This window comes from Diabrotica virgifera, chromosome 5 (assembly GCF_917563875.1).
Source record: "Diabrotica virgifera virgifera chromosome 5, PGI_DIABVI_V3a".
NCBI lineage: Eukaryota > Metazoa > Arthropoda > Insecta > Coleoptera > Chrysomelidae > Diabrotica > Diabrotica virgifera.
Window position 1 is genome coordinate 207,269,444 of NC_065447.1, and position 24,986 is coordinate 207,294,429.

The 24,986-nt window shown below is 33.5% G+C and overlaps 1 protein-coding gene across 1 annotated transcript in view; it reads left to right on the plus strand.

The window, feature by feature from the left end:
• Positions 1 to 5,749: 5,749 nt before the first annotated feature.
• Positions 5,750 to 24,986, plus strand: part of LOC126884575 (uncharacterized) — a 36,486-nt gene continuing 17,249 nt past the window's right edge. The window contains exon 1 of the mRNA XM_050650560.1: positions 5,750 to 6,031. Coding sequence (XP_050506517.1) covers positions 5,884 to 6,031 — 148 coding nt within the window. The 5' untranslated portion in view covers positions 5,750 to 5,883. The remainder of the gene's footprint in view (positions 6,032 to 24,986) is intronic.

Genomic DNA, 24,986 nt, shown 5'->3' on the forward strand with positions numbered 1-24,986 from the left:
ATTTTCTGGCATTTTTGTTTAAATTTTTTGAAATATTACGAGTTTTTAGAAATATCTGAATCATTACTATGTACCTATTTAATTTTTTGAATTTATTTTCGTTTAAAAAAAAATATTACCATCAGTGGCCTGCTTTTGGCCGCCCCTATAATCGGCCGCCTGTGTGCGATGCACACTTATCACACATGGTAGCGGCGGCTCTGCCGACCTCCCACACCATAGTTCCGCTATGCCTTCTACTAAGTGTTCTGACATTATCCTCTCTTACATAGTGACCTGCCCAGCGCAATCTTTGTATTTTCGCATAATTTGCTATAGAGGGTTCTTTGTTCTTTGTAATATTGGTATAACTCGTGGCCGTGGTTGAACCTTATTCTCCATATACCATTGTCGCAAATGGGTCCCAATATTGATATCCTCCTTAATATCTTCTTTCAAAAGTACTAATAAGGTTTATTGTCTTTTCTGTCATGATCCATGTTTCTACGCCATCATCATTCTCTCATCATTCTCTTTGCCTTATCCCTATGCGGGGTCGGCTTCCCTAATTGCATTTCTCCACACAATTCTATCTTGGGCCATATCAATGTTAATCCCCTTTACCAACATGTCCTGCCTTATCGTCTCCCCCCAGGTCTTCTTTGGTCTTCCTCTCCTACTCCTTCCAGGAATCTGCACTTCAGCTATTCTTCGTATTGGGTGGTTAACGTCTCGACGTTGAACATGACCAAACCATCTTAACCTATGCTCTCTCATTTTGGCATCAATTGGTGCCACACCTAGACTTCCCCTAATATACTCATTTCTAATTTTATCCTTCTTTGTCACTCCACTCATCCATCTAAGCATTCTCATTTCCGCCACATGCATTCGCTGTTCCTCTTTCTTTTTCACTGCCCAACATTCAGTTCCGTACATCATAGCTGGTCTTATGGCTGTTTTATAGAATTTTCCCTTCAGCTTCATTGGAATTTTTCTGTCACACAACACACCACTCGCTTCTTTCCACTTCATCCATCCAGCCCTAATTCTACTGCATGCATCTCCATCTATTTCTCCATTACTCTGTAATACCGATCCTAGGTACTTAAAACTATTGCTTTTTACAATCATTTCACCATCCAAAGATACCATTTTATTTGTAGTAGCTCCATCTTTAAATGAACATTCCAAATACTCTGTTTTTGTCCTACTAAGTTTTAAACCTTTTTCCTCCAGAGCTTGTCTCCACTGTTCCAGTTTTTGTTCTAAGTCTCTTTCACTATTTCCTACTAACACGACATCATCAGCATACATTAAGCACCATGGAATGTTACCCTGTATTTTCGCTGTTATCTGGTCCAAAACTAATGAGAATAAATACGGACTAAGCACAGAACCTTGATGCAATCCTACTTTCACATGAAATTTATCAGTCTCTCCCACACCTGTCCTAACACTAGTCGTTACTCCCTCATACATATCCCTCACAATCTTTACATATTCACCAGGGACTCCTTTCTTATTGAGTGCCCACCACAGAATCTCTCGAGGAACTCTATCATATGCTTTCTCAAGATCAATGAATACCATATGAGCGTTTGTTTCTTTACTCCTGTATTTTTCCATCAACTGCCTTATAGTGAAAACTGCATCTGTTGTTGATCTACCCTGCATAAAGCCAAATTGATTCTCGGATATTTCGGTCTCTTCACGTATCCGTCTATCAATTACTCTTTCCCATATTTTCATGGTGTGGCTAAGCAGTTTTATAGCCCTGTAGTTTGTACATTGTTGTATATCTCCCTTGTTTTTGTAAACAGGTACCAGTATACTGCTTCTCCATTCGTCTGGCATTTGTCCAACTTCCATAATTCTATTAAATAGACCTGCTAGCCACCTTGTTCCTGTCTCTCCCAATACTCTCCATACTTCCCCAGGAATATCATCTGGTCCTACCGCTTTTCCTTTCTTTATTTTTTGAAGCGCTTGAGCCACTTCCTCATTGGTTATTTTGGTGACCATTGCTGCTACTGTCTCCGTTGACTCTACAGGCTGTCTGTCAAATTCTTCATTTAATAAGCTGTCAAAGTACTTTCTCCATCTCTTTTTGACATCCCTTTCGTGAACTAGTATTTTATTATTTTCATCTCGGATACATCTAATCTGATTAAAATCTTTTGCTTTCTTTGCTCTCTGTTTGGCTCCATGTTTCTACGCCATATGCTGCTATTGGTCGTATGATGGTTTTAATATATTTTAAACTTTACTTCCCTATGGACATCTTTGGATCTAAACACCTGCTAAACTGCCACAGAGAAAAGAGAGAAGGATGATTTGTTAGCAAGGATTATCCATTTCCGTACTTCCTCCTCCTCGCTGCCGTCCTCAGTTATCTCTACACTCAGGTATGTGAGCTGTTTTACTACTTCATCGTTAGTGTCAGATTCTGCAAGTTTTGTTGTTTCCTTGCTTGTATTATACCTAATTATAAAAACATAACAGCGTAAGAAACTAATCATTAAAGGAACTATTAACACTATGCTTGTTGATACGTTTTGCTTACCTATTTAAATCATGCTTTTTATTCTATGATGTATTCCTGGTTTTGATTTTATGAGATAAGTTTTATTTTCAATTGTCCAAATATTTGTATGATTGTACTATTCTCACTGTTTCTCAATATATTCTGATATCAGTTAGCTAGATTTTGAGTATCAACTCCTGGAACAAGCTGGGGATACACATAGGTATTTTGCAATACGAAGATTTTAAATTTGATGTTTGTAACGTCAGATTGACCTTTTTCTAATATCATTAGTCACTTTGGTCTTTTAAATACAACACGTCTTTATTTAATTTTTGTAACTGGATTTTGTAGGGTCCAAATGACTCCTTATGTGTTACACGCACGACTGAAGAATGAACTACATAATGTGCAGCTCTGCCTGAGGAATACTGAGGATATATGTGGATTTTCAACGAAACTCTGCATTAAATGTAAAGTTTTATGGTAATTTACAACAGTTTTTAGTCCACCCGTTCGAATGCCATCTTTTACTCGTCCAGTTTTCTTAAAGTGCTTCACAATTTTTTGTACCGTCACCGTCACCTTATGGATATGAGAATCGGTTGTGAAAGTTGGCTACTTCGCTACAAGATCTTTTTCTTTATCCTTAGCCCCTCATTATTATATGTACATCATTATTATAATCATTAAAACAGTAATTCGCTCTATTTCTTTAAAAACCCATCTTTATTGCAGAGTTTTTAAAAACACGTAAAACAACTGTCAGCTGTAATTATTATTACAATTTATTTTACAAAAATTTTCAATAAACGTCAAGATATTGTGGTGGGGGAGCCCAAGTGGGGATTTTTGCAGTTACTCGAGAGCGTCAAATTATCATATGGGGAGAAACCTTGTACCTTGTAAATGTACCCCTGCCATATATTGGATCTTAATACAGGGAGTTCGTTAAGATGGGTCCAAAAAAAATCTATCTTTAGAAAAACTCTAAATCGTCAGATTAAGATAGGGTAAGTTAAGTCCATGCAGAATAGTGTATATTTCAAAAATCTGACGGTTTGAGCGGGGCGTAAGGAAATGGGTGAGTCACAAAATTTCACAAGAAAAAAGCGAATACTTCGAGAAATAAACGTCAGATCGAAAAACTAAAAAAAATATGTGTTCAATATTTTTCAAAAATCTATAGAAAATACCAATCACGACCACCACGGAGAGGGGTGGGGGGTAAATTTTAAAATAGTAATCCCGCGATATTTTGCGAAATAAACATCAAAATCGAAAAACTGCAAAAACACCTATTCTATTTGTATATTTTTGAAAGATCTATCGAATGACACTAAATCGACCCCCCATGAAGGTGGGGTGGGGGTTACTTTAAAATCTTAAATAGGAGCCCCCATTTTTTATTGCAGATTTGGATTTCTTACGTCAAAATAAGCAACTTTTATTCGAGACATTTTTTCGAAGCATAGATGGCGCTATAATCGGAAAAAACGATTGTTGAAAATGGAAAATTAAATTAAAAATGGAAAGTCCCCACTAAAATACAAAACTTTACTTAACTTTTTTTGGTTTTAGGACCTACTCTTCACAACCCAACAGGTTTCCATAACGCTCGAGTGACTGCAAATTTAGCATACTTTCCTCCCTTACTATTTTCAGTGTTATGAATACCTAAATGACAAAATCATAGCATTCTATATTTACTTAAGACCTTCGTCTTAAGAAGTTTTATTTATTTAAGACCTTCGTAATATAATATCTATTCTAACCAAGTGTTACATATCTCGTGTTACATACTCGTATCAAAGTAAGGATTGCGATAATAATACAATATACAGAGTGTTGTGTTTAAAAAATCAAAGTATCTAATGATATCAGAAAATTTTTAAAATTGGCAACATTGCAAGCATTCAATTTGAAATATCGATATTATAGCCTAAGAGCTAGTGAACCCTCCGACTAACGGTCTTCCTGTAAGGCTAGAAATTTGTATAGTGATAATTCATAGCACACCAAGACTAAAAACTATGACCTGGCAGGCATTAGCCCTGCACGTGTAACATTGAAATTTTTAGATAAATGTCCGATTTAGGGTTAAAAATGGCCGATTTCGCTATTTTCAAAATTTTTAATCGCTTATATAACAAAAACTGTTAACCTAAGAGAAAAATCACTAAAGACATTTTCTGTTTGGAATGGTTCAAAAAACCTAAAAAAAATTTGTTCGATGCAAAAAAAATAATTTTAGGAAAAACCCCTAATCTTTCCTCTCGCCTGGCAAGGTCTCATGCTCTTCAGAATCGCCTGTCATTGTACACATTTCTTCTAAATGACTTACTCAAACATACTTAAATTTAAACCTTACAGGAGAAAGTTTATTTTACCCCTAAACTATGCACTTTTCGATTCACCTGGTAGATACACGTGCAGGGCTGATGCCTGCCAGGTCATGGTTTTTAGCCTTGGTGTACCATGAATTATCACTATACAAATTTCTAGCCTTACAGGAAGACCGTTAGTCGGAGGGTTCACTAGCTCTTAGGCTATTACAGATTAGGCGCAGTGATGCCACAGCTATGGCGTATCCCGGTTTTTGTACAATCGGACCATCCATTTAAGAGATAATTAGTCTTAATTAATCATCATTTAAGAGATAATTAATCATCATTCTCTTTGGCTTTATCCCTTTTTAATTACACTTCGATCATGGGGGTTACTTTAAAATCTTAAATGGGACCCCCAAATTTTTATTGCATATTTGGATTCTTTACGTAAAAATAAGCAACTTTTATTCGAGACATTTTTTCAAATTATGGATAGATGGCGCTATAATCGGAAAAAACGATTGTTGGAAATGGAAAATTAAATTAAAAAATGGAAAGTTCACACTAAAATGGAAAATTTTACTTAACTTTTCTTGGTTTTAGGACCTAATAATCACAATCCAATAGGTCCCCATAACGCTCGAGTGACTGCAAATTTAGCATACTTTGCTCCCCTACCATTATTTAACGGATATAATTTTAATCATGTGTAACGTAATAAAACGGTAATAATATCAACCAGCGTTACCTTGCTCACCAAGTTCTCATGTTTCAGATACAAATCTACTGTCCGATTCCAATTTACCCGTGCCACCAAGTTACCGTTTGTTTAACTCACATTGACTGGTCTATATCCTCCTCATACGACTAGCAGTGAAGCGTCGAACGAGTACTTGGAGCCTTGACAACACGCAGGCAAGACTGGATTAGTTTTATTATGGCGACTTGAGTAGTTGCACGCATGAAGTTCAAATATCGCCAAATGTAAACGTGTATAACAAATAAAAATAATAAGTACGGGTTGTGATAGAAGCAATAATAAACAATATGGAGTTCACTAAAGAAGAGTGCATAGCGTTTATAGATAATGTAAGACAAAACGAATTACTATACAACCCGAAGCACGAATTTTATAAGAACAGAACTGAAAGAGAAGAAGCTTGGAATTGTATTGCAGGTGTTATAAACAAACCAGGTCGGTAGAACAGAAATCACACAATTTTTAAATGATACTTTTATTAATTTGAAGATTACTCGATCATGTAGCCTGACCTGACGCTTGTGACGTGCCGTTATCCGTGCGGACGTCAAGCGAATATGCGGTGTTGTCGATTCTGTATAGGCGTGTAACCTGGTAATCTAATGTTAGTGGGTTATTGTATGAATAAAATTGTAAAATATGGAAACAGAGATAAGGTACCTATCGTTTGGTCGTGATAATTTTTTTTAGTTATAAATTTTACATAAGCTTGTTTCTATCGACCTTATTTTGTCGTTGTTTGTTAACGGAATAAATATAGTCCAGGAAATAATAGACTCGAATAAATTACATTTTATATAAATCATACTTTATAATAACGGAAATAATGCATCTACATATTGGTTTATGGAGTTTTTATTGAAGTTCGAAAAAAAAGCTACAAAATATACTCCTATGTTGACATATAAAATAAAATTGGTAATATGTCATTTAAATGTAAATCATTCCTTGCGTTATCTATTTGTTTATAGATGTTAGCTTTTATTTTTGATCTTTTTATTAATAAGATCGATTGTGGGCTCCGTGCGTGACCATGGTGGGAATACACGAAACTATGCCAGCGCCCGTAGCGGCGAAATATGACATTTTTTAAGAACAATGATTGAATAATAATTTTTATCGCCAACCGTCACTAAAGTCATTCATTATTGTACTCATTTGCGGCAGTAAAGTAACACTTTATTGTAGTGAAAGAAGAATTTTACTTTACCTGCCGCGATTAATCAAATTAACCGAGATTGAATGTAAGTGGTCGATGGCAGTAATCGAATGGCGAGTATTTGAGTGGACTTTTGTGTGGAAGAGTGGAATTATTAAAAATATTGTACGCAATTTGCGATATTATCAATTAAATTTATGTCAAAAAGTGAAATTCTGTAGTACTTTGTAATTATATCCATATAAAATAAATTAAAACTTTACCGATTTAGTAATTATTCAATATTCATAACTATCGATTAAAAATCGAAAGCGGCCATCTTGCAAGTTATCTGTCATCACTGTCATGAAATTATTATGACGTCTAAAATTTAAAAAGTTTCTTAAATTGTAAATTGCAAGCAAGTGTTAAAACGAGTATCAAATTATGTTGGCAAATATTATTTTATAACAATAAAACATATCTTAACCGATTTGTTAAATATACCAGCAAACGAGAAGTAAACTCAACCTTCCCATGGACATATCTGAGCTTCTTAGAGACAAGAAAAATATCAACAATATACCCCATTCCACGAATATAGGACCCTCTTGGATTATCGCGACAACGAATATTTTACTGTGCAAAAAATGAAGAACGAAAGTAAATTGCAAATTATATTGTTGTTTATTGGAGTAATTATTAGAGCAAAATACTTTCGTACTTCTTATGTTGCACACTAAAATATTCGTTGTCGCGATAATCCAAAACAGTCGTATATTCGTGGAATACACCATATACAGTTTTTAACGGAAATAGGAATAAAATACATTTAATTGTATCACAAATTTTTCAGGTATACTTTTTGTTAGTACATATGTATTTACTTAATATTACAATTTCTTTTTATTTTTAATATGTATTTTCCATTGTTATCGTTTATAACCCCAGTGGTTCGGACGACATTAAGGGCCGGTTGTTCGAACGCTAATCAACAATGATCATTATTAAATATTTAATTACTGTCACCAAAACTGTCAATGTCAACTTTGTTTGGGTCGCTGAAAACATAATTAATTACAATTATGAGATTTATTATTAATTATGTTAATAATTATTGTTATATTAATTGATTATAGTCTCAGAATTGTAATTAATTATGTTTTAACAATTGACATTGACAGTAATTAATTATTTGATAATGATCATTGTTGATTAGCGTTCGAACAACCGGCCCTAAATTTAAAAAATATAATATATTTTTTAAATGTAATGTAAATTTAAAAAATATAATATATTTTTTAAATGTAATGTCGACATATTATGTTGCCGATAAAATTTTGTATGCACCACGTCAGTAAAGACTCCTTATCGAACTCGTCTGTTACTCGCCTCGCTCGCTCTTCTCGTAATATCAGACTCGTTCGATAAAGGGTCACTTTACTGACTTGGTACATAAATAACTATTTTCAATAGATATTTCGCTTACCTTATTATTGCCGTTTTGATTTTTATTATTTATTTTTATATTTTCATACTGACTTTTTTTCCTTCCCCGATCTGGTGGTATACTCCTATGGTCATCTACTTCCATTTTGTGTTAGACACACACCACAAAAGTAATAGTCCAATAGACCCAGCTAATGTTAAAATTTGGTAATAATAATTCACACTACTTAATTGCTTTCGATGTACACTTAATTGGGTCCCGGTGAATTCGTAACTATTTTAATCCCCCATCCTAATTACAGGCCAATTGGTAACTCTGACCCTCTCAGGTAATTTTTCGGTAACCGATCAACTACCGGTGAATTCGTAACTAAATATAGGTATAATCTTTTAGACTTGAAATAAACATATGGAAAATCTCTTTGCTTTTAAATTATCAGATGGATAATTTATCATTGCTAAACATCTAAAAAATATTAAATTTACAATTACTTGATAAAAACCAAGCTCGTGTAGAGCTATACTTGATGGAAATAATATTTTAACACGTGTTAATGAAACACTATAATATTGTTTCAATTATTTTATTAAGATATTTCAATTTTTGCTATTTTTTATAGGTACATATAGTACAAATATAATGTTTTTAAGCAAACCAAGAAACATTCGGTTTAGATTTAAGGTATTAGATTTAATCAATGGTTTCGAATTCACTTGAAGAAAGTTTCGGGTTGGCAGGCCAGGTAAAAAAAAGTTACGAATTGGCCGGTGTACATTTTGATTTGAAAATTGTTGTCATTAAAAGTTACGAGTTGGCGCGTGTCCACTTAATTAATGTTAACACCAACAACTATACTATAACGAAAAAGTGAAGAAAAACCCTTAAGGTGATACAGTAGCGATCAACAGGTAGCAAAAACGCGGTCCAAGATTGCGGCTGTAATTTTGAATATTTTTTCGAGATATTTGGCACACTAGCCTAGTCGGGATAGCATTTGACCTTGCATTAGGAGCTGCCCCAAATTTTATTTTTCTAATCTTTAGGGAGGGTCAATATTAGTATAAATTTAAAATCTCGACTGAATTCTGCCGTTGCGTTAGCCGCCATCTTGATTTTAAACGAGAACCGTTTTTGCTCAATATCTCCGCCATTTTCAATTTTTTGACAAAAAGTGTACAAACTGAAATTGTTGAAAATGCGATTTTCTATAGTTTCATTTATTATAATTTTTTTCGTGCGGTCGATATTTTCCGAGTTATGAGGGGAAAATAGTGACAGTTGTAGCATAATTATTGAATTATTGAATTATCTCGTTTATTATTAGTTTTACAACAAATATATATCTATACAGAAATGAAGAGAATTAAATTTTGTATAATTTTGATGCCGTACATTTTTTTGATAAAATCAATATTTAAGGTAGTACTTATGTGGTAAAAGTGCGAGCGTAAGACCTGATTGATTTTGTAGCAATTGTTTTTGTTCAATATCTCCGTCATTTTCAACTTTTCGACAAAAAGTGTAAGAACTGAAATTGTTGCAATTACGATTTACTACAATTTTTCGAGAGAACCAGTGGCGGGTCTACAAGGGGGGGAAATGGGAAAATTCCCCCCAACAGGGTCCAAAATTTAAAAAAAATTGTTGAAACATCACGATATATTAGCTGACATAAAACTTAAAATATCGACAGACAAATTCAACCAATCAAACCCGCTAGTTAATAAAATTAAGTGAACTTAATGCATATAATGTCTTTTTATGTCTTTTATATACTTAGTTTGGTTGATGTTTCATTGGAAGTTTCAAAAATTGTATAAAATATAATTCTCTTTATTTTTGTTTATGTACAATTATGTCGTAAAGTTAATAATAAATGAGACAATTCAATAATTATGCTTCCCCTCCGCTTCCATTATTTTCCCCCTTAACTCGGAGAATATTGATCGTATAAAAAAATTGTGCCAAAGAAATTGTAGGAAATTTTATTTTGAACAATTTTAGTTGAAAATGGCGTAGATATTGAACAAAAACAATTGCTATAAAATCAATCCGGTCTTACGCTCGCGCCATTACCGCATACGTACTACCTTAAATATTAATTTTAGCAAAAAAATGAAAGAGATCAAAATTGTGTAGAATTTAATTCTCTTCATTTTTGTATAGGTACATATTTGTTGTAAAACTAATAATAAACGAGATAATTCAATAATTCAATATTTATGCTCCAACTCTCACTATTTCCCCCTCATAACTCGGAAAATGTCGACCGCACAAAAAAATTATAATTAATGAAATTATAGAAAATCGCATTTTCAACAATTTCAGTTTCTACACTTTTTGTCAAAAAATTGAAAATGGCGGAGATATTGAGCAAAAACGGTTCTCGTTTAAAATCAAGATGGCGGCTAACGCAACGGTGGAATTCAGTCGAGATTTTAAATTTATACTAATATTGACCCTCCTTAAAGATTAGAAAAATAAAATTTGGGGCAGCTCCTAATGCAAGGTTAGGCCTTTTATTCGTCTAACCCAACTGGACTACACGTATTCGTAATATAATAAAGAATGGCGGTACAGAGCCCAATTTGAAAAATATATTAATATGTGGAAATTACTCTGTAATTAAATACAATATTAGAAAAACGAGCCTATACCGCCATTAAGAAGAACAAAACAATAAACTTTCTTCAAATAAACTTTTTTATCCGATGCCTAGATTTTGTGTCATTTTGGAACTACTAAAATTTTTTTATTTCATTAGTAATTCCAAAATGACACAAAATCTAAGCATCGGATAAAAAAGTTTATTTGAAAAAAGTGTATTTTTTGTTCTTCTTAATGGCGGTACAGGCTCGTTTTTTTAATATTGTATTTAATTACAGAGTAATTTCCACATATTAATATATATTTTAAATTGGGCTCTGTACCGTCATTCTTTATTATATTGCGAATACGTGTGCCAAATATCTCGAAAAAATATTCAAAATTACAGCCGCAATCTTGGAACGCGTTTTCGCTACCTGTTGATCGCCACTGTTTCCTCTTAAAATTGATATGTTCTTCCGAGAACTTCCAAATATCCGTTTTTTAATTTGACGTTTATTTGACACTTGAACTTATTGTTTGTGTAATACATTTTATCAGAAATAGTAAATAAAAATATTCATTAACGTCAAATATATCATATGTGTATCATATGTTTAACGTCAAATTGTGTTCGATAAAAATTTCAGGCCACTATGCTAGGTGTCGCGTCAGTCATGCACGGAGCGAATACGAGGACCTAGTAACTACTTCATTCTTCTTAAAAGGAAAAGTGCTTGCTCATCTTTGGTATTTTTTAAACTGTTACACCAAGGTTTTTTATGTCACCTAAGGCTAAGGCTCCACGGGCGACAAATTTACGCTAGCAGTAGCCGTAAAACGAACTTAAGGTTCTGCGAACGGAATAGGAATAGCCGAACTGAACCTACTACGCACAAGTCCTGTAGTCGGTTCAGTTCGGCTATTCCTATTCCGTTCCGCAGAACCTTAAGTTCGTTTTACGGCTACTGCTAGCGTAAATTTGTCGCCCGTGGAGCCTTAGCCTAATGCTTCTCCGCTCTCCGCCTTATTGAATTATCTAGAGTAGCGATACTCAACCTTTTTTTCCTGGGCTACATAGTAGCTATTGCCACAGCTTGCGGGCCGCAACCTAGGTGAAATAGTATATTTATACAGGGTGTCCAGAAACTCTCCTGCCAAATGAAGACCGGAGATTCCTCAGATAATTTTAAGACAATTTAACCCAATTCACCTACTAAGGGAGCTAGAGCTCTTTGAAGATCACGCCTTGTAACTAGTTTTTTTTAAATCTCCAGAACGCTTCTATTTAGAAAATCGAAATCTGGTAAGCCTATTTATTTTCCAGAGATAAATCGATTATATCAATTGCGAATTTCTACTACCGGTCATAGACGTCCGTTTTGGGTAGGGCAACGGTTATTTTATCGCATTTTTTAACTTAAACTTTTAAGCATTTTTGACGCTTGATTAATAAATTGTGAGGTATTACAGTACTAAAAGGTACTCTTCCTTTAAGTCGGTAGAATGCACCATTTTCTAGAAAAATCTAAATGAAAATTTTCGTTTTTTGAATTTAAAAAGATTTTTGAAAATAATTTTCAAAAAAAAGCGGTATATTTTACCCACTTACAGCAAGAGTAACTTTTAGTACTAGATTACCTCATAATTTAACAATCTAGTGTCAAAAATTCTTAAAAATTAAAGACAAACATTTATGCGATAAAATAACCGTTGCCCTACCTAAAACGAACACCTATGACCGGTACTAGAAATTCTAAATTGATGAAATCGATTCATCTCTGGAAAGTAAATAAAGGTACCAGTTTTCGTTTTTCTAAATAGTTTTTTTATTGAAATTTTTTTCAAATTCGAAAAACGAAAAATTTTTAATTTCATTTTTGTAGAAAACGGTGTATCTTACCGATTTAAAACAAAAGTACCTTTTAGTACTATAGTACCTCACAATTTGATAATACGGTGTCAAAAATGTTTAAAAGAAAAACAAAATAGTTATGCGATAAAATAACCGTTGTCCTACCCAAAACGGACGCCTATGACCGCATTGACCAGTACTAGAAATTCGCAATTTATTTAAAATTTAATATGTGATGATTGACACTGAGCCAAACTACATATTAACAATTTTTGATAAATCTGGTACGTAATTACTACAAGCTACTCTCAAAACGTCGTCCAGGTGCGAATCAGTGAGTCGGGATCGGTAAACATTTTTTGCATATTTCATTTTTTAATATGAGGACTCGCACAGGTATGTTGAAACAAACAACGTGAGGAGCGCAACTTTTGAGAATTTTATAGATATCCGGTATAGTCTAAGAACTAGTGAACCCTCCGACTAACGGTCGTCCTGTAAGGCTAGAAATTTTTCTAGTGAGAATTCATAGCACACCAAGGCTAAAAACCATGACCTGACAGGCATCAGCCGTGCACGTGTATCTACCAGGTGAATCGAAAAGTGCAAATTTAGGGGGTAAAATAAACTTTCTCCTGTAAAGTTTAAATTTAAGTATGTGTTTGAGTAAGTCATTTAGAAGAAATTTGTACAATGACAGACGATTCTGAAGAGCATAAGACCTTGCCAGGCGAGGGGAAAGATTATGGCTTTTTCCTAAAATTATTTTTTTTTCATCGAACAAAGTTTTTTTAGGTTTTTTGTATCATTCCAAACAACAAAGGTCTTTGGTGATTTTTCTCTTAAGTTAATAGTTTTTGTTATATAAGCGATTAAAAATTTTGAAAATTGCTAAATCGGCCATTTTTAACCCTAAATCGGACATTTAACTAAAAATTTCAATGTTGCCAAGGTAGGTAGATATTCTTTAAACATTGATTGATGAAATCCCGAAGAGTTTTTTGCAATACAATATCAAAAACCCCTTTGTTTTTTAATTGCTAATCAAGCGGGCGCGACACTGTAGTATAAGTGAAGACGTTTGAGTTTGCATAAATTCATTATCTCAAGAAAGGGCAAATTTAAAGAGAAATCCTCAGACAGGTCGATTTTTATTCTTAAATTAGGACTTTTTGGCATAGATATAATACTAGTGACGTCATCCGTCTAGGCGTGATGACGTAATCGATGATTTTTTTAAATGAGAGTAGGGGTTGTTTGATAGCTCATTTGAAAGGTTATTTAATTTTCTATTCAGTAATATAGACATTAACATAATTTTGTTCTGAAGCTATTTTCTTGTGGCATTTTTATAATAAGTATATTCAAATGGGAAATAAGCCACAATTTTACCTAAAAATGATTTTATTAACGTTTCGACGCCCAAGTCGGGTGTCGTTGTCAAAATACAAAATAATACTAAATAAATAAAATGTTGTTGCTTAGTAAAAAATTCTTCTAATAATTCATTTAATCTGACTCATTTATATCGGCAATTCAGACACGTATTATACATTTTAAAGTAGACGACTTTAAAATGATATTGCCAATATTGATGAGTTGCGTTCCTGGGACGACTTTACTAAAAGATAGTTCATTCGATTACATGAAATCAATCCCAACTCAAGAATATCCGCCACAAAAAATCATAGCATGTGATCTGTCTTTAAAAAGACAACCAAATGCAACGGTGGCACTGAAATTCTCGCTTTAGAGATTCCATAGTAAAGTATAGAAAACCAACACACACCAACAGATATCTCAATTACAAATCAAATCATAACATCAACGTTAAAAAGGGAATCATTAAATCCTTATATGATAGAGCCAAAATTACTTGTTCTAACGAAAATTCATTTTTAGAAGAAAAACAATTGTTAACATCTGTTTTATTAAAAAATGATTATCCCATATCGTTTATAAATAAGGAATTGTCAAGATTGGATCGAATGGAACAGAACAACTTAGAACGGGATCCTACAACATTCACAAGAAATAATACGAGGAAAATATCAATACCATATGTAAAAGGACTATCCGAGAAACTTAAAACAATAGGAAATAAATTCAACATATCAACAACATTCAAAACAACAAACACATTGAGATCTATTCTATCTAAAACTAAACCTAACAGTGAACAAGAAAGAACAAAGAATTGTATTTATAATACCTTGTGAATGCGAACAATTTTATATAGGTGAAACGTCAAGACCATTAGACGTTAGAGTAAATGAACATCAGTCTTATATAAAAAATAGAGAATTTGATAGATCTCAAATATGTCAACACGCATGGGATAATGAACATAGAGTTCAGTGGAGAGATTCAAGTATAGTCCTAAAAGAAGCAGATAGTAAAAAGAGAAAAATCAAAGAAGCGGCTCTAATTATGCTAAATGAAACCAATTGTGTCGCAAATTCCTCGGTAGAATGCAGTAGGATGTGGTTACCCATATTAAAGGAGGAAGTCAATAGAAAGAAAATACCACAACTAGTAAATCAGTAACATATCGAATTAGTACATATTTAGTATTTTAGTATTATTTAAAATTTAAAATATCAAGTCAGAATTTGGTATTAGTTTTGAGAGTAAACTAAATGTAAACCCAAATACTTACGATGTCGGGATAGTATCACGAGGTTTTTCCTGGTTTTCCCTCGTGATTTACTATGGAATCTCTAAAGCGAGAATTTCAGTGCCACCGTTGCATTTGGTTGTCTTTTTAAAGACAGATCACATGCTATGATTTTTTGTGGCGGATATTCTTGAGTTGGGATTGATTTCATGTAATCGAATGAACTATCTTTTAGTAAAGTCGTCCCTGGAACGCAACTCATCAATATTGGCAATATCATTTTAAAGTCGTCTACTTTAAAATGTATAATACGTGTCTGAATTGCCGATATAAATGAGTCAGATTAAATGAATTATTAGAAGAATTTTTTACTAAGCAACAACATTTTATTTATTTAGTATTATTTTGTATTTTGACAATGACACCCGACTTGGGCGTCGAAACGTTAATAAAATCATTTTTAGGTAAAATTGTGGCTTATTTCCCATTTGAATATACTTATTATTAACATAATTATTTATACAGGGTGTACAAAAAAAAAAGTATTAAATTAATTTAGACAAAAGGAAAAAAAATTGTGTGTACACCCTGTATAAATAATTATGTTAAGGTTTATATTACTGAATAGAGAATTAAATAACCTTTCAAATGAGCAATCACACAACCCCTACTCTCATTTAAAAAAATCATCGATTACGTCATCACGCCCAGATGTATGACGTCACTAGTATTATATATATATTGTTATATTTCTATTTGATATGAAAATTAAATTTTGATAATTATAAACAAAATTCAATTTAATATAAAATAATTTCAATTTTCTCAACCACGGGCATATAAATTTAGAACAACCTGTATACAACAAATTGTTATATTTAATTTTAAGAAGTGATTAAATAAGACTCAAGTGAAATCGTTAATAGGTCATTATCGTTGTTCGCGGAAGGATCGATCATTAGCCGATGCTAAATAAGACTAAGTGGAAATAGAGAATAGGTCATTAAAATTTGTATATAGTAGAAAGTAATTTTAGAATGGGAATTAACTATTTTCTTTGAAATCCATTAAGCATATTTAGAAAGTTTAAAAATTGGTTTTGAGGAATACTGCGAATGAGAGTTGGTGGTGGAAGTTTGATTTGTGAATCTGGAAGGGATATTTAGAAAGTAGGGGAATGAATGACAAATAGAGATCAGAATGTTTTGAGCTGTCGAGAAGTGAAGTCGAGTAGTAGACGGTAGTGTACGGGGAGTGAGAAAGCCGGTGTAGTTCCGTGAGTGTGGAGTATCTATCGTAGAACGAGAGGTAGGCCAGGTTGAGAGTAAAAGAACCTCCTTGAGCCAAGAGTTCCCGGTAGCTGAGTGCAGTTTCGAAAAAGGTAGAACACAGCATCACGACAGAAGCAGGAAACGAGAGCTATACGAGCTAGTTTCAGAGGAGAACATTACTGGAAGCCAGGACGAGGTTTTGATTGCAGCCAAGGATAGCAGGAAACGGGTCTTGTGTGAAGACATTCTCAGTGCACCAGAAAAAGGTCAGTCTCATTTGTTTGGACATGAATGTATGGGTTTTTCGTAGTAAATACCACATTTAAAATTGAAGAAACATAATCAATAATATCAGAAAAGCTTCATCAAACTTAAATAGAATTGTTGCTGATAAATCATAATAGTTAAATGTTAATAAAAACTTTCAATTGGACATCAAAAGGAAATAAGATTCCCATGTGTAAATGTTATGTTTAAGAATAATAAGATATAGCAAATATTAAGCAGTGATTGCCATTTAAATAAAATAAACAATATTTTGATTACAATTGTAACCCATATGTGCTATTATTTTACTCTTTTCTTTCCTATCCCGATTAGGAACCATTAAGAAATACTTAGAAGCCACGTATGTAAGTAATTAATTTTATAAAAAGCCCTGAGATTGAAAACATATTGATATGTGATCTGGTAAATTAATTAGATTATTATTAATGCATTGATTAAATTAAATGACATATAAAAATATTATCTCATATCAATAATCAAGATCACAACAACTGTCGTCCAACGTGGAGGGCATTGTAAAGTATTTCTAGTGGCAAATTTGAAGGATAGAAAGAGTAAAGCCGGTATTTGAAAATTTATATGCCTGTGGTAAAAAGTGAGATACTTACATTTGATAACATAAAATTTTAGATCTCTTTAGGTACAAATTTTACATAACTGATTTAATATTTTATTTTTACGATATTTACATTTGATATATTTATTGACAATTTTTAATATTTGGGTGAGAAAAAGTCGTCTTGGTAACATACTAGTAAAATTTCATATTTGGCGGGGATAGTACTTCTTGAAAACAAATGTCTGTGACAAGAAGCCAAAGCAAAGACAACAAAAAACAAAAAGAACATTCAGACCAAGAAGATATTTTAGACACGACAATCATGGCATCAGAACAGCAAGAATTATCAGGAATAGATAAACTATTACAACTGATGCAACTCCAGTCACAAAAAATGGATGAAGCAAAAAGGACAATGGATAAAAATCAGGAAGAAACATCAAAGAAAATGGATGAAACACAGCAAAAAATGGATGACAATCAAAAGGAAACAAAACAAGCAATAGAAGAGAACAATAAGAAAATAGAGGAACGCATAGAAAAGTATGAAAAGGAAATAAAAGGATGTTTGACAACAATGAAAAACGAGATAGAACAGCAAGAAATGAAAATTAAAGATCACATGCAAGAACAAGAAATTAGAATGAAGGACCACATGAAAGAACAAGAAATGATAATTCAAAACAAAATGGAGGAGTTAACGAATGGCCAGAAAAAGGAACTAGAAAATTTGGAAAATAAGTTAGAAAATGCTATTCAAGTAGACAGAGAAGAAGTGGAAAAAAGAATCACAGAAATAGAAAAACAAGTCACCGAAAACAGGACGCAACAGAATGTCGGAGAAAGAAGAGAAATGGTTATACATAGCACAGATGACGTGAAGATAAGGTTTGGCGGGGATGTAAAAAGATTACACCCAGTGCCGTTCATAAATAGCCTGAAAAAGAAAATACAGCACATCGGAAATTTCGAAACAGCAAAAGAAACTATCAGAAACCATCTCAAATATGAAGCAAGCCTATGGTTCGATAGCAAAGAAGAAGAATTCGGCAATTGGCAACAATTTGAACAAAAATTTTTGAATTATTTCTGGGGAAAAGTCCAACAATTGGAAATTAACAAGGAATTGCAAAATGGGAAATACAATGATAGGATGGGTGTATCAGAAAGGACATATGCTTTGCAAATTTACAATAATGCAAAACATTTACAATATAATTACTCATCGGAACAATTAGTCGAACTGATTGCAAGACATTTCGAGGAAACGCTGGAAGACCATTTCACATTGCAAAATTACAAAGACATAGATAGTTTATGCCAATTCCTACAAATAAGAGAATCACGTCTAAGAGAAAGAAAATCAAGAAGGTCGCGAGAAGATTACAGGCCCCGAGAAACACAAGATTACCGAGATAGAAATCAAAATAGGAGGGACTATACAAGACGAGATTTTAATCCCAGAAGGGAAAACGAAAATAGAGACAACGGAAGAGGAAATTATGAACAAAGAAATAGGCAATGGAATGAGGACAGAAATCGAGAATACCAGAATAGAAACACCACACGCTCAAATCAAGAAAACAGAAATAATGGTAGACAAAATGAACAGGGATATCGAGAAAACCGAAACAGATCCGACAGACCAAGAGAAAATAGAAGAGAAGTAAATAATACCCAGACAGATGAATATGACGGAGAGAGACATTATGACGAAAATATAAACAACGATGAGCAACCGGCGTCTTTTCACGACGGCGCTCACTAAAAACCAAAAATCAAACAGGAATCTTTTGTCACCCCAAGGAGTTTATTAAATTGGCAGGAAACAACGAAAAGAAAAATGGAGTTAATTTAAAATTTGTGGATGGATTTATCAACGAGAAACCAATTAAAATTATGATAGACACTGGATCTGAAATAACATTGGTCAACAGAAAACTAATAGAAGAAGTTAACTTAACAAATTTAATTTATAAAATACCTAGGGTAAATTTAGTGGGCGCAAACAAACGGACATTGGCAACTATAAATGAAGGCATACGAGTAATGGTACGACTGGGCAAGAATATGTATGCACTACAATGTGTAATAATGCCGAACATGTCACATGACATGATAGTAGGAGTGGACGAATTGGCAGAAAAACATGTAGTGATAGATTTTAAAAATAATACGATGAAACTAACAGAAGAAAAAGAAAAAGAACAGGACAAGGAACATGAGAAACAAAATACGGACGAATCAGGTAAAGAACAAACAGTGGAAATGAATTTGGCAGCGAAGCAAGGACAAAGAAGAAAAAGGAGAAAAGGTCAGAAAAAGATAAAAGAAAATGAAACCTGTGGCTCCTCAAAAGAAGAGTTGAGCCCAGAAGAAGAAAATTTGAGAGTATCAGAAACAAAGGAAACCTGGGATTCCTCAAAAGAAGAGACGGGCTCAGGAGAAGAAGAAATAAAGCAAAAAAATGAAAGTGAAAAGAATATGATTGAAACAGTGGTATTTGAAGAGGAGGTATATGCAAACGAGGATGCAGAATGCACGGTAAACATGTGTGAAGAATCTGAGAAAAAAGACAGAAAATTGATATGTGGAGAAGGGAAAGAAAAAGAATTGCGGTTGATGTTAAGAAACTACGAAAATTTGATCAATGAGGAAAACAGAGTGGCTAAAAAGTACGAACATTCATTTGAGGTGAAAAACTTGGGAAATTTTCGATCAAAGACATACCCGATTCCATACAAGTATCGACAAGAGGTGAAAGAAGAAATAAATAAAATGTTGGAAGATCAAATCATCGAAAGATGTGATTCACCGTATGTTAACCCGATTGTGATAGTAAAGAAAAGCAGTGGAGAATTGAGATTATGTTTAGATGCCAGGAATATCAACCAGCACACTGTATCACAATATGAATCTCCTCTAAACATCGAGGCCATTTTTGGAAGAATCACCGGGTCACACATATTTTCGAAAATTGACTTAAAACACAGTTTTTGGTTGATACCGTTAGCTGAAAAGTGTAGAAACTACACCGCTTTTTCTATTGATGGTATTGTCTACCGGTTTAAGGTAGTGCCGTTTGGATTGCAGAGTGCTTGTGCTGCACTCGTCCGAGCTCTACATACCATTTTGAATCGCCACGAAGATTTCATAGTTCATTATATCGATGATTTATTAATTTTTTCACAAGATACTCAGAGTCATCTGAAACACATAGAAATAATTCTGGAAGAATTGGACACAGCGGGATTGAAATTAAACATTGAAAAATGTCAATTTTTTCAAAAAGAAGTCATTTATTTGGGTTTTCAATTGGACACCAAAACAGTAAGATTATCCGAAGACAGAGTCAAGCTCATAGATGAATACCCAAGACCAACGAACTTGAAAACATTGAGAGGTTTTCTTGGCACGATTAATTATTTTAAAAAACTGATTCCCGATTTGAGCCAAAAGGAAATTCCTCTGATAAAGTTGCTTAAAAAAGGAATAAAATGGAATTGGAAAGAAGAACAGGAGGAAGCTTTCGAAACATTAAAACGAGAATTCGCAAAAGGAACGAAAATATACCACCCCATTTACAATTTACCTTTTATACTCCGAACTGATGCGTCCATACAAAAATTTGCAGGAGTTCTGTCTCAAATACAAAACGACCAAGAAGTGCCGATATGTTTTATATCGCGAGTGACTAAAACACATGAGAGAAAATATAGTGTTACAGAATTGGAGTTTGCCAGTGTACTATATTGCGTAAACAAATTGAGGTTTTACTTATTGGGAGCAAAATTCACAATCGAAACAGACCATGCAGCTTTAGTACATATCATGAAGAATAGATTAGTAAATAATAGAATACATAGAGGCATTCTATTATTACAGGAGTATGATTTTGAGTTCCGATATATAAAAGGAAAAGACAACATAATAGCCGACGCTCTAACACGGGATGAGGACACGGGAAAAAAGGAAACAATTACTCTACAGGTGGGACTAAATAGATTAATACAAGAAGAAGGGATATATTCGTTAAATGAGATAAGGACAAACCAAGAAGACCTAGAGGAAAGAGAGAAAAGAAGAGCGGAAGTAGAAAATGACCTATATTTTAAGAGAATAGACGGAAAGGAACTATATTTAGTGACACAGACATTGGCCGAAAAGATAATAAAGAAATTACATGAGGACAATGGGCATATCGGTAGCAGAAAAGTTTGGCTCGTTTTTAGGGAAAATTACATCAGCCGACAGGATTACCGCATTGCAAAGGAAATTACCCAGAAGTGCGATGTATGTCAAAAATATAAGAGTCGGAATTTCAAAAACGAAAATGTTGCCAAAAATATTGAAGCCCGAAACAAACTAGACATTGTAGCAATAGATATGTTAAGCGATCTAATTATGACCACTAAAAGGAACAAACATATTCTGGTAATGGTGGATGTGTTTTCAAAATACGTAAAATTATATAGTTGCCGCACCACAAAGGGGGAGGAGATATTAAGAAAAATCGACAATTTTATAGCCATAGTAGGAACACCAAAAAAGATTCTACTGGACAATGCAACGTATTTCCGAAATGATCGTTTCAAGGGACAACTTCGAGAACGAGGAATAGAGACAAATTTTGTCAGCATCAGGCATCCACAGAGTAATCCTTCGGAACGATTTATACAGGAAGTGACGAAATTTCTTCGCATTGCAACAGATGGTCAACATCGCCACTGGGACAGGAAAATGGCGAAAATAGAAAGGTATCTAAATACAATTCCGAGCACAGTAACAAAAGAGACCCCAGAATACATCATGAAGGGTGTATTGCCGATAAGGCCATGGGAAGACCAAGAGCCAAAAGAATATCAACAGGTGATTGAAACCGTACAGAGAAGATTACGGCGAAGCAACGAAAAATATATCCAAAGACAGGAACAAAATAGAAAAAGAAGACCAGTGACTTTCCAAAAGGGTGAAAAAGTACTCGTGAGGGCATTACGAGTATCAAATCTTCCTGGGGGCATTTGCGCAAAGTTGATGCCTGTTTTCGAAGGCCCGTACATCGTGAATAATGAAAATGGGATAAATAGTTATGAGTTGAGGCACAGGAACTCGGAAAAGATCCGAGGAATTTATAATATTCACGATGTATACAAATATCACGAATAAAAGACTGAATTACATGAAGTAGATAGTAAGTTAGGATATAAGAAGTAGATTAAAGTAAGGAAATATACAGGGAGTTGGTTTTGCCTCGAGAAAATTTATTTAAAAATGCAGATAAATTTTATTGAATACAAGGCGGGGATTTGTTATATTTCTATTTGATATGAAAATTAAATTTTGATAATTATAAACAAAATTCAATTTAATATAAAATAATTTCAATTTTCTCAACCACGGGCATATAAATTTAGAACAACCTGTATACAACAAATTGTTATATTTAATTTTAAGAAGTGATTAAATAAGACTCAAGTGAAATCGTTAATAGGTCATTATCGTTGTTCGCGGAAGGATCGATCATTAGCCGATGCTAAATAAGACTAAGTGGAAATAGAGAATAGGTCATTAAAATTTGTATATAGTAGAAAGTAATTTTAGAATGGGAATTAACTATTTTCTTTGAAATCCATTAAGCATATTTAGAAAGTTTAAAAATTGGTTTTGAGGAATACTGCGAATGAGAGTTGGTGGTGGAAGTTTGATTTGTGAATCTGGAAGGGATATTTAGAAAGTAGGGGAATGAATGACAAATAGAGATCAGAATGTTTTGAGCTGTCGAGAAGTGAAGTCGAGTAGTAGACGGTAGTGTACGGGGAGTGAGAAAGCCGGTGTAGTTCCGTGAGTGTGGAGTATCTATCGTAGAACGAGAGGTAGGCCAGGTTGAGAGTAAAAGAACCTCCTTGAGCCAAGAGTTCCCGGTAGCTGAGTGCAGTTTCGAAAAAGGTAGAACACAGCATCACGACAGAAGCAGGAAACGAGAGCTATACGAGCTAGTTTCAGAGGAGAACATTACTGGAAGCCAGGACGAGGTTTTGATTGCAGCCAAGGATAGCAGGAAACGGGTCTTGTGTGAAGACATTCTCAGTGCACCAGAAAAAGGTCAGTCTCATTTGTTTGGACATGAATGTATGGGTTTTTCGTAGTAAATACCACATTTAAAATTGAAGAAACATAATCAATAATATCAGAAAAGCTTCATCAAACTTAAATAGAATTGTTGCTGATAAATCATAATAGTTAAATGTTAATAAAAACTTTCAATTGGACATCAAAAGGAAATAAGATTCCCATGTGTAAATGTTATGTTTAAGAATAATAAGATATAGCAAATATTAAGCAGTGATTGCCATTTAAATAAAATAAACAATATTTTGATTACAATTGTAACCCATATGTGTTATTATTTTACTCTTTTCTTTCCTATCCCGATTAGGAACCATTAAGAAATACTTAGAAGCCACGTATGTAAGTAATTAATTTTATAAAAAGCCCTGAGATTGAAAACATATTGATATGTGATCTGGTAAATTAATTAGATTATTATTAATGCATTGATTAAATTAAATGACATATAAAAATATTATCTCATATCAATAATCAAGATCACAACAATATATATGCCAAAAAGTCCTAATTTAAAAATAAAAATCGACCTGTCTGAGGATTTCTCTTCAAATTTGCCCGTTCTCGAGATAATGAATTTATACAAACTCAAACGTCCTCATTTATACTACAGTGTCGCGCCCGCTTGATTAGCAATTAAGAAACAAAGGGGTTTTCGATATTTTATTGCAAAAAACGCTTCGGGATTTCATCAATCAATGTTTATAGAATATCTATGTATGTACCTTGGCAACATTGAAATTTTTAGATAAATGTCCGATTTAGGGTTAAATATGGCCGATTTCGCAATTTTCAAAATTTTCAATCGCATATATAACAAAAACTATTAACTTAAAGAAAAATCACTAAAGACCTTTTCTGTTTGGAATGATTCAAAAAACCTAAAAAAACTTTGTTCGATGCAAAAAAGATAATTTTAGGAAAAAACCCCTAATCTTTCCTCTCGCCTAGCAAGGTCTTATGCTCTTCAGAATCGCCTGTCATTGTACACATTTCTTCTAAATGACTTACTCAAACACATACTTAAATTTAAACTTTACAGGAGAAAGTTTATTTTACCCCCTAAATTTGCACTTTTCGATTCACCTGGTAGATACACGTGCACGGCTGTTGCTTGCCAGGTCATGGTTTTTAGCCTTGGTGTGCTATGAATTATCACTAGACAAATTTCTAGCCTTACAGGACGACCGTTAGTTGGAGGGTTCACTAGCTCTTAGACTAGTACTAATTTCCATAGTTCTTCATATTTATTTGCGTCTCTTTTTTCTTAACAAAGTGCCTCCAAATATGTATCATTTTTAAAATTATTTTATCTGTCAACTTTGCGCTACTAAATTCCAATGTCGCAAGTTGTGTAGTAATGGCTACTTTTAAGTGCCAGGGAGTTTCCATTAATAGAAGACGTTTCCTAATTTTTCGCAAATCATTAAATCTTTCCTGAAATTCCTTTGCGCAGAATTTGACAAACACTTGAAATTTGACAAATAATTTGATCGTTTA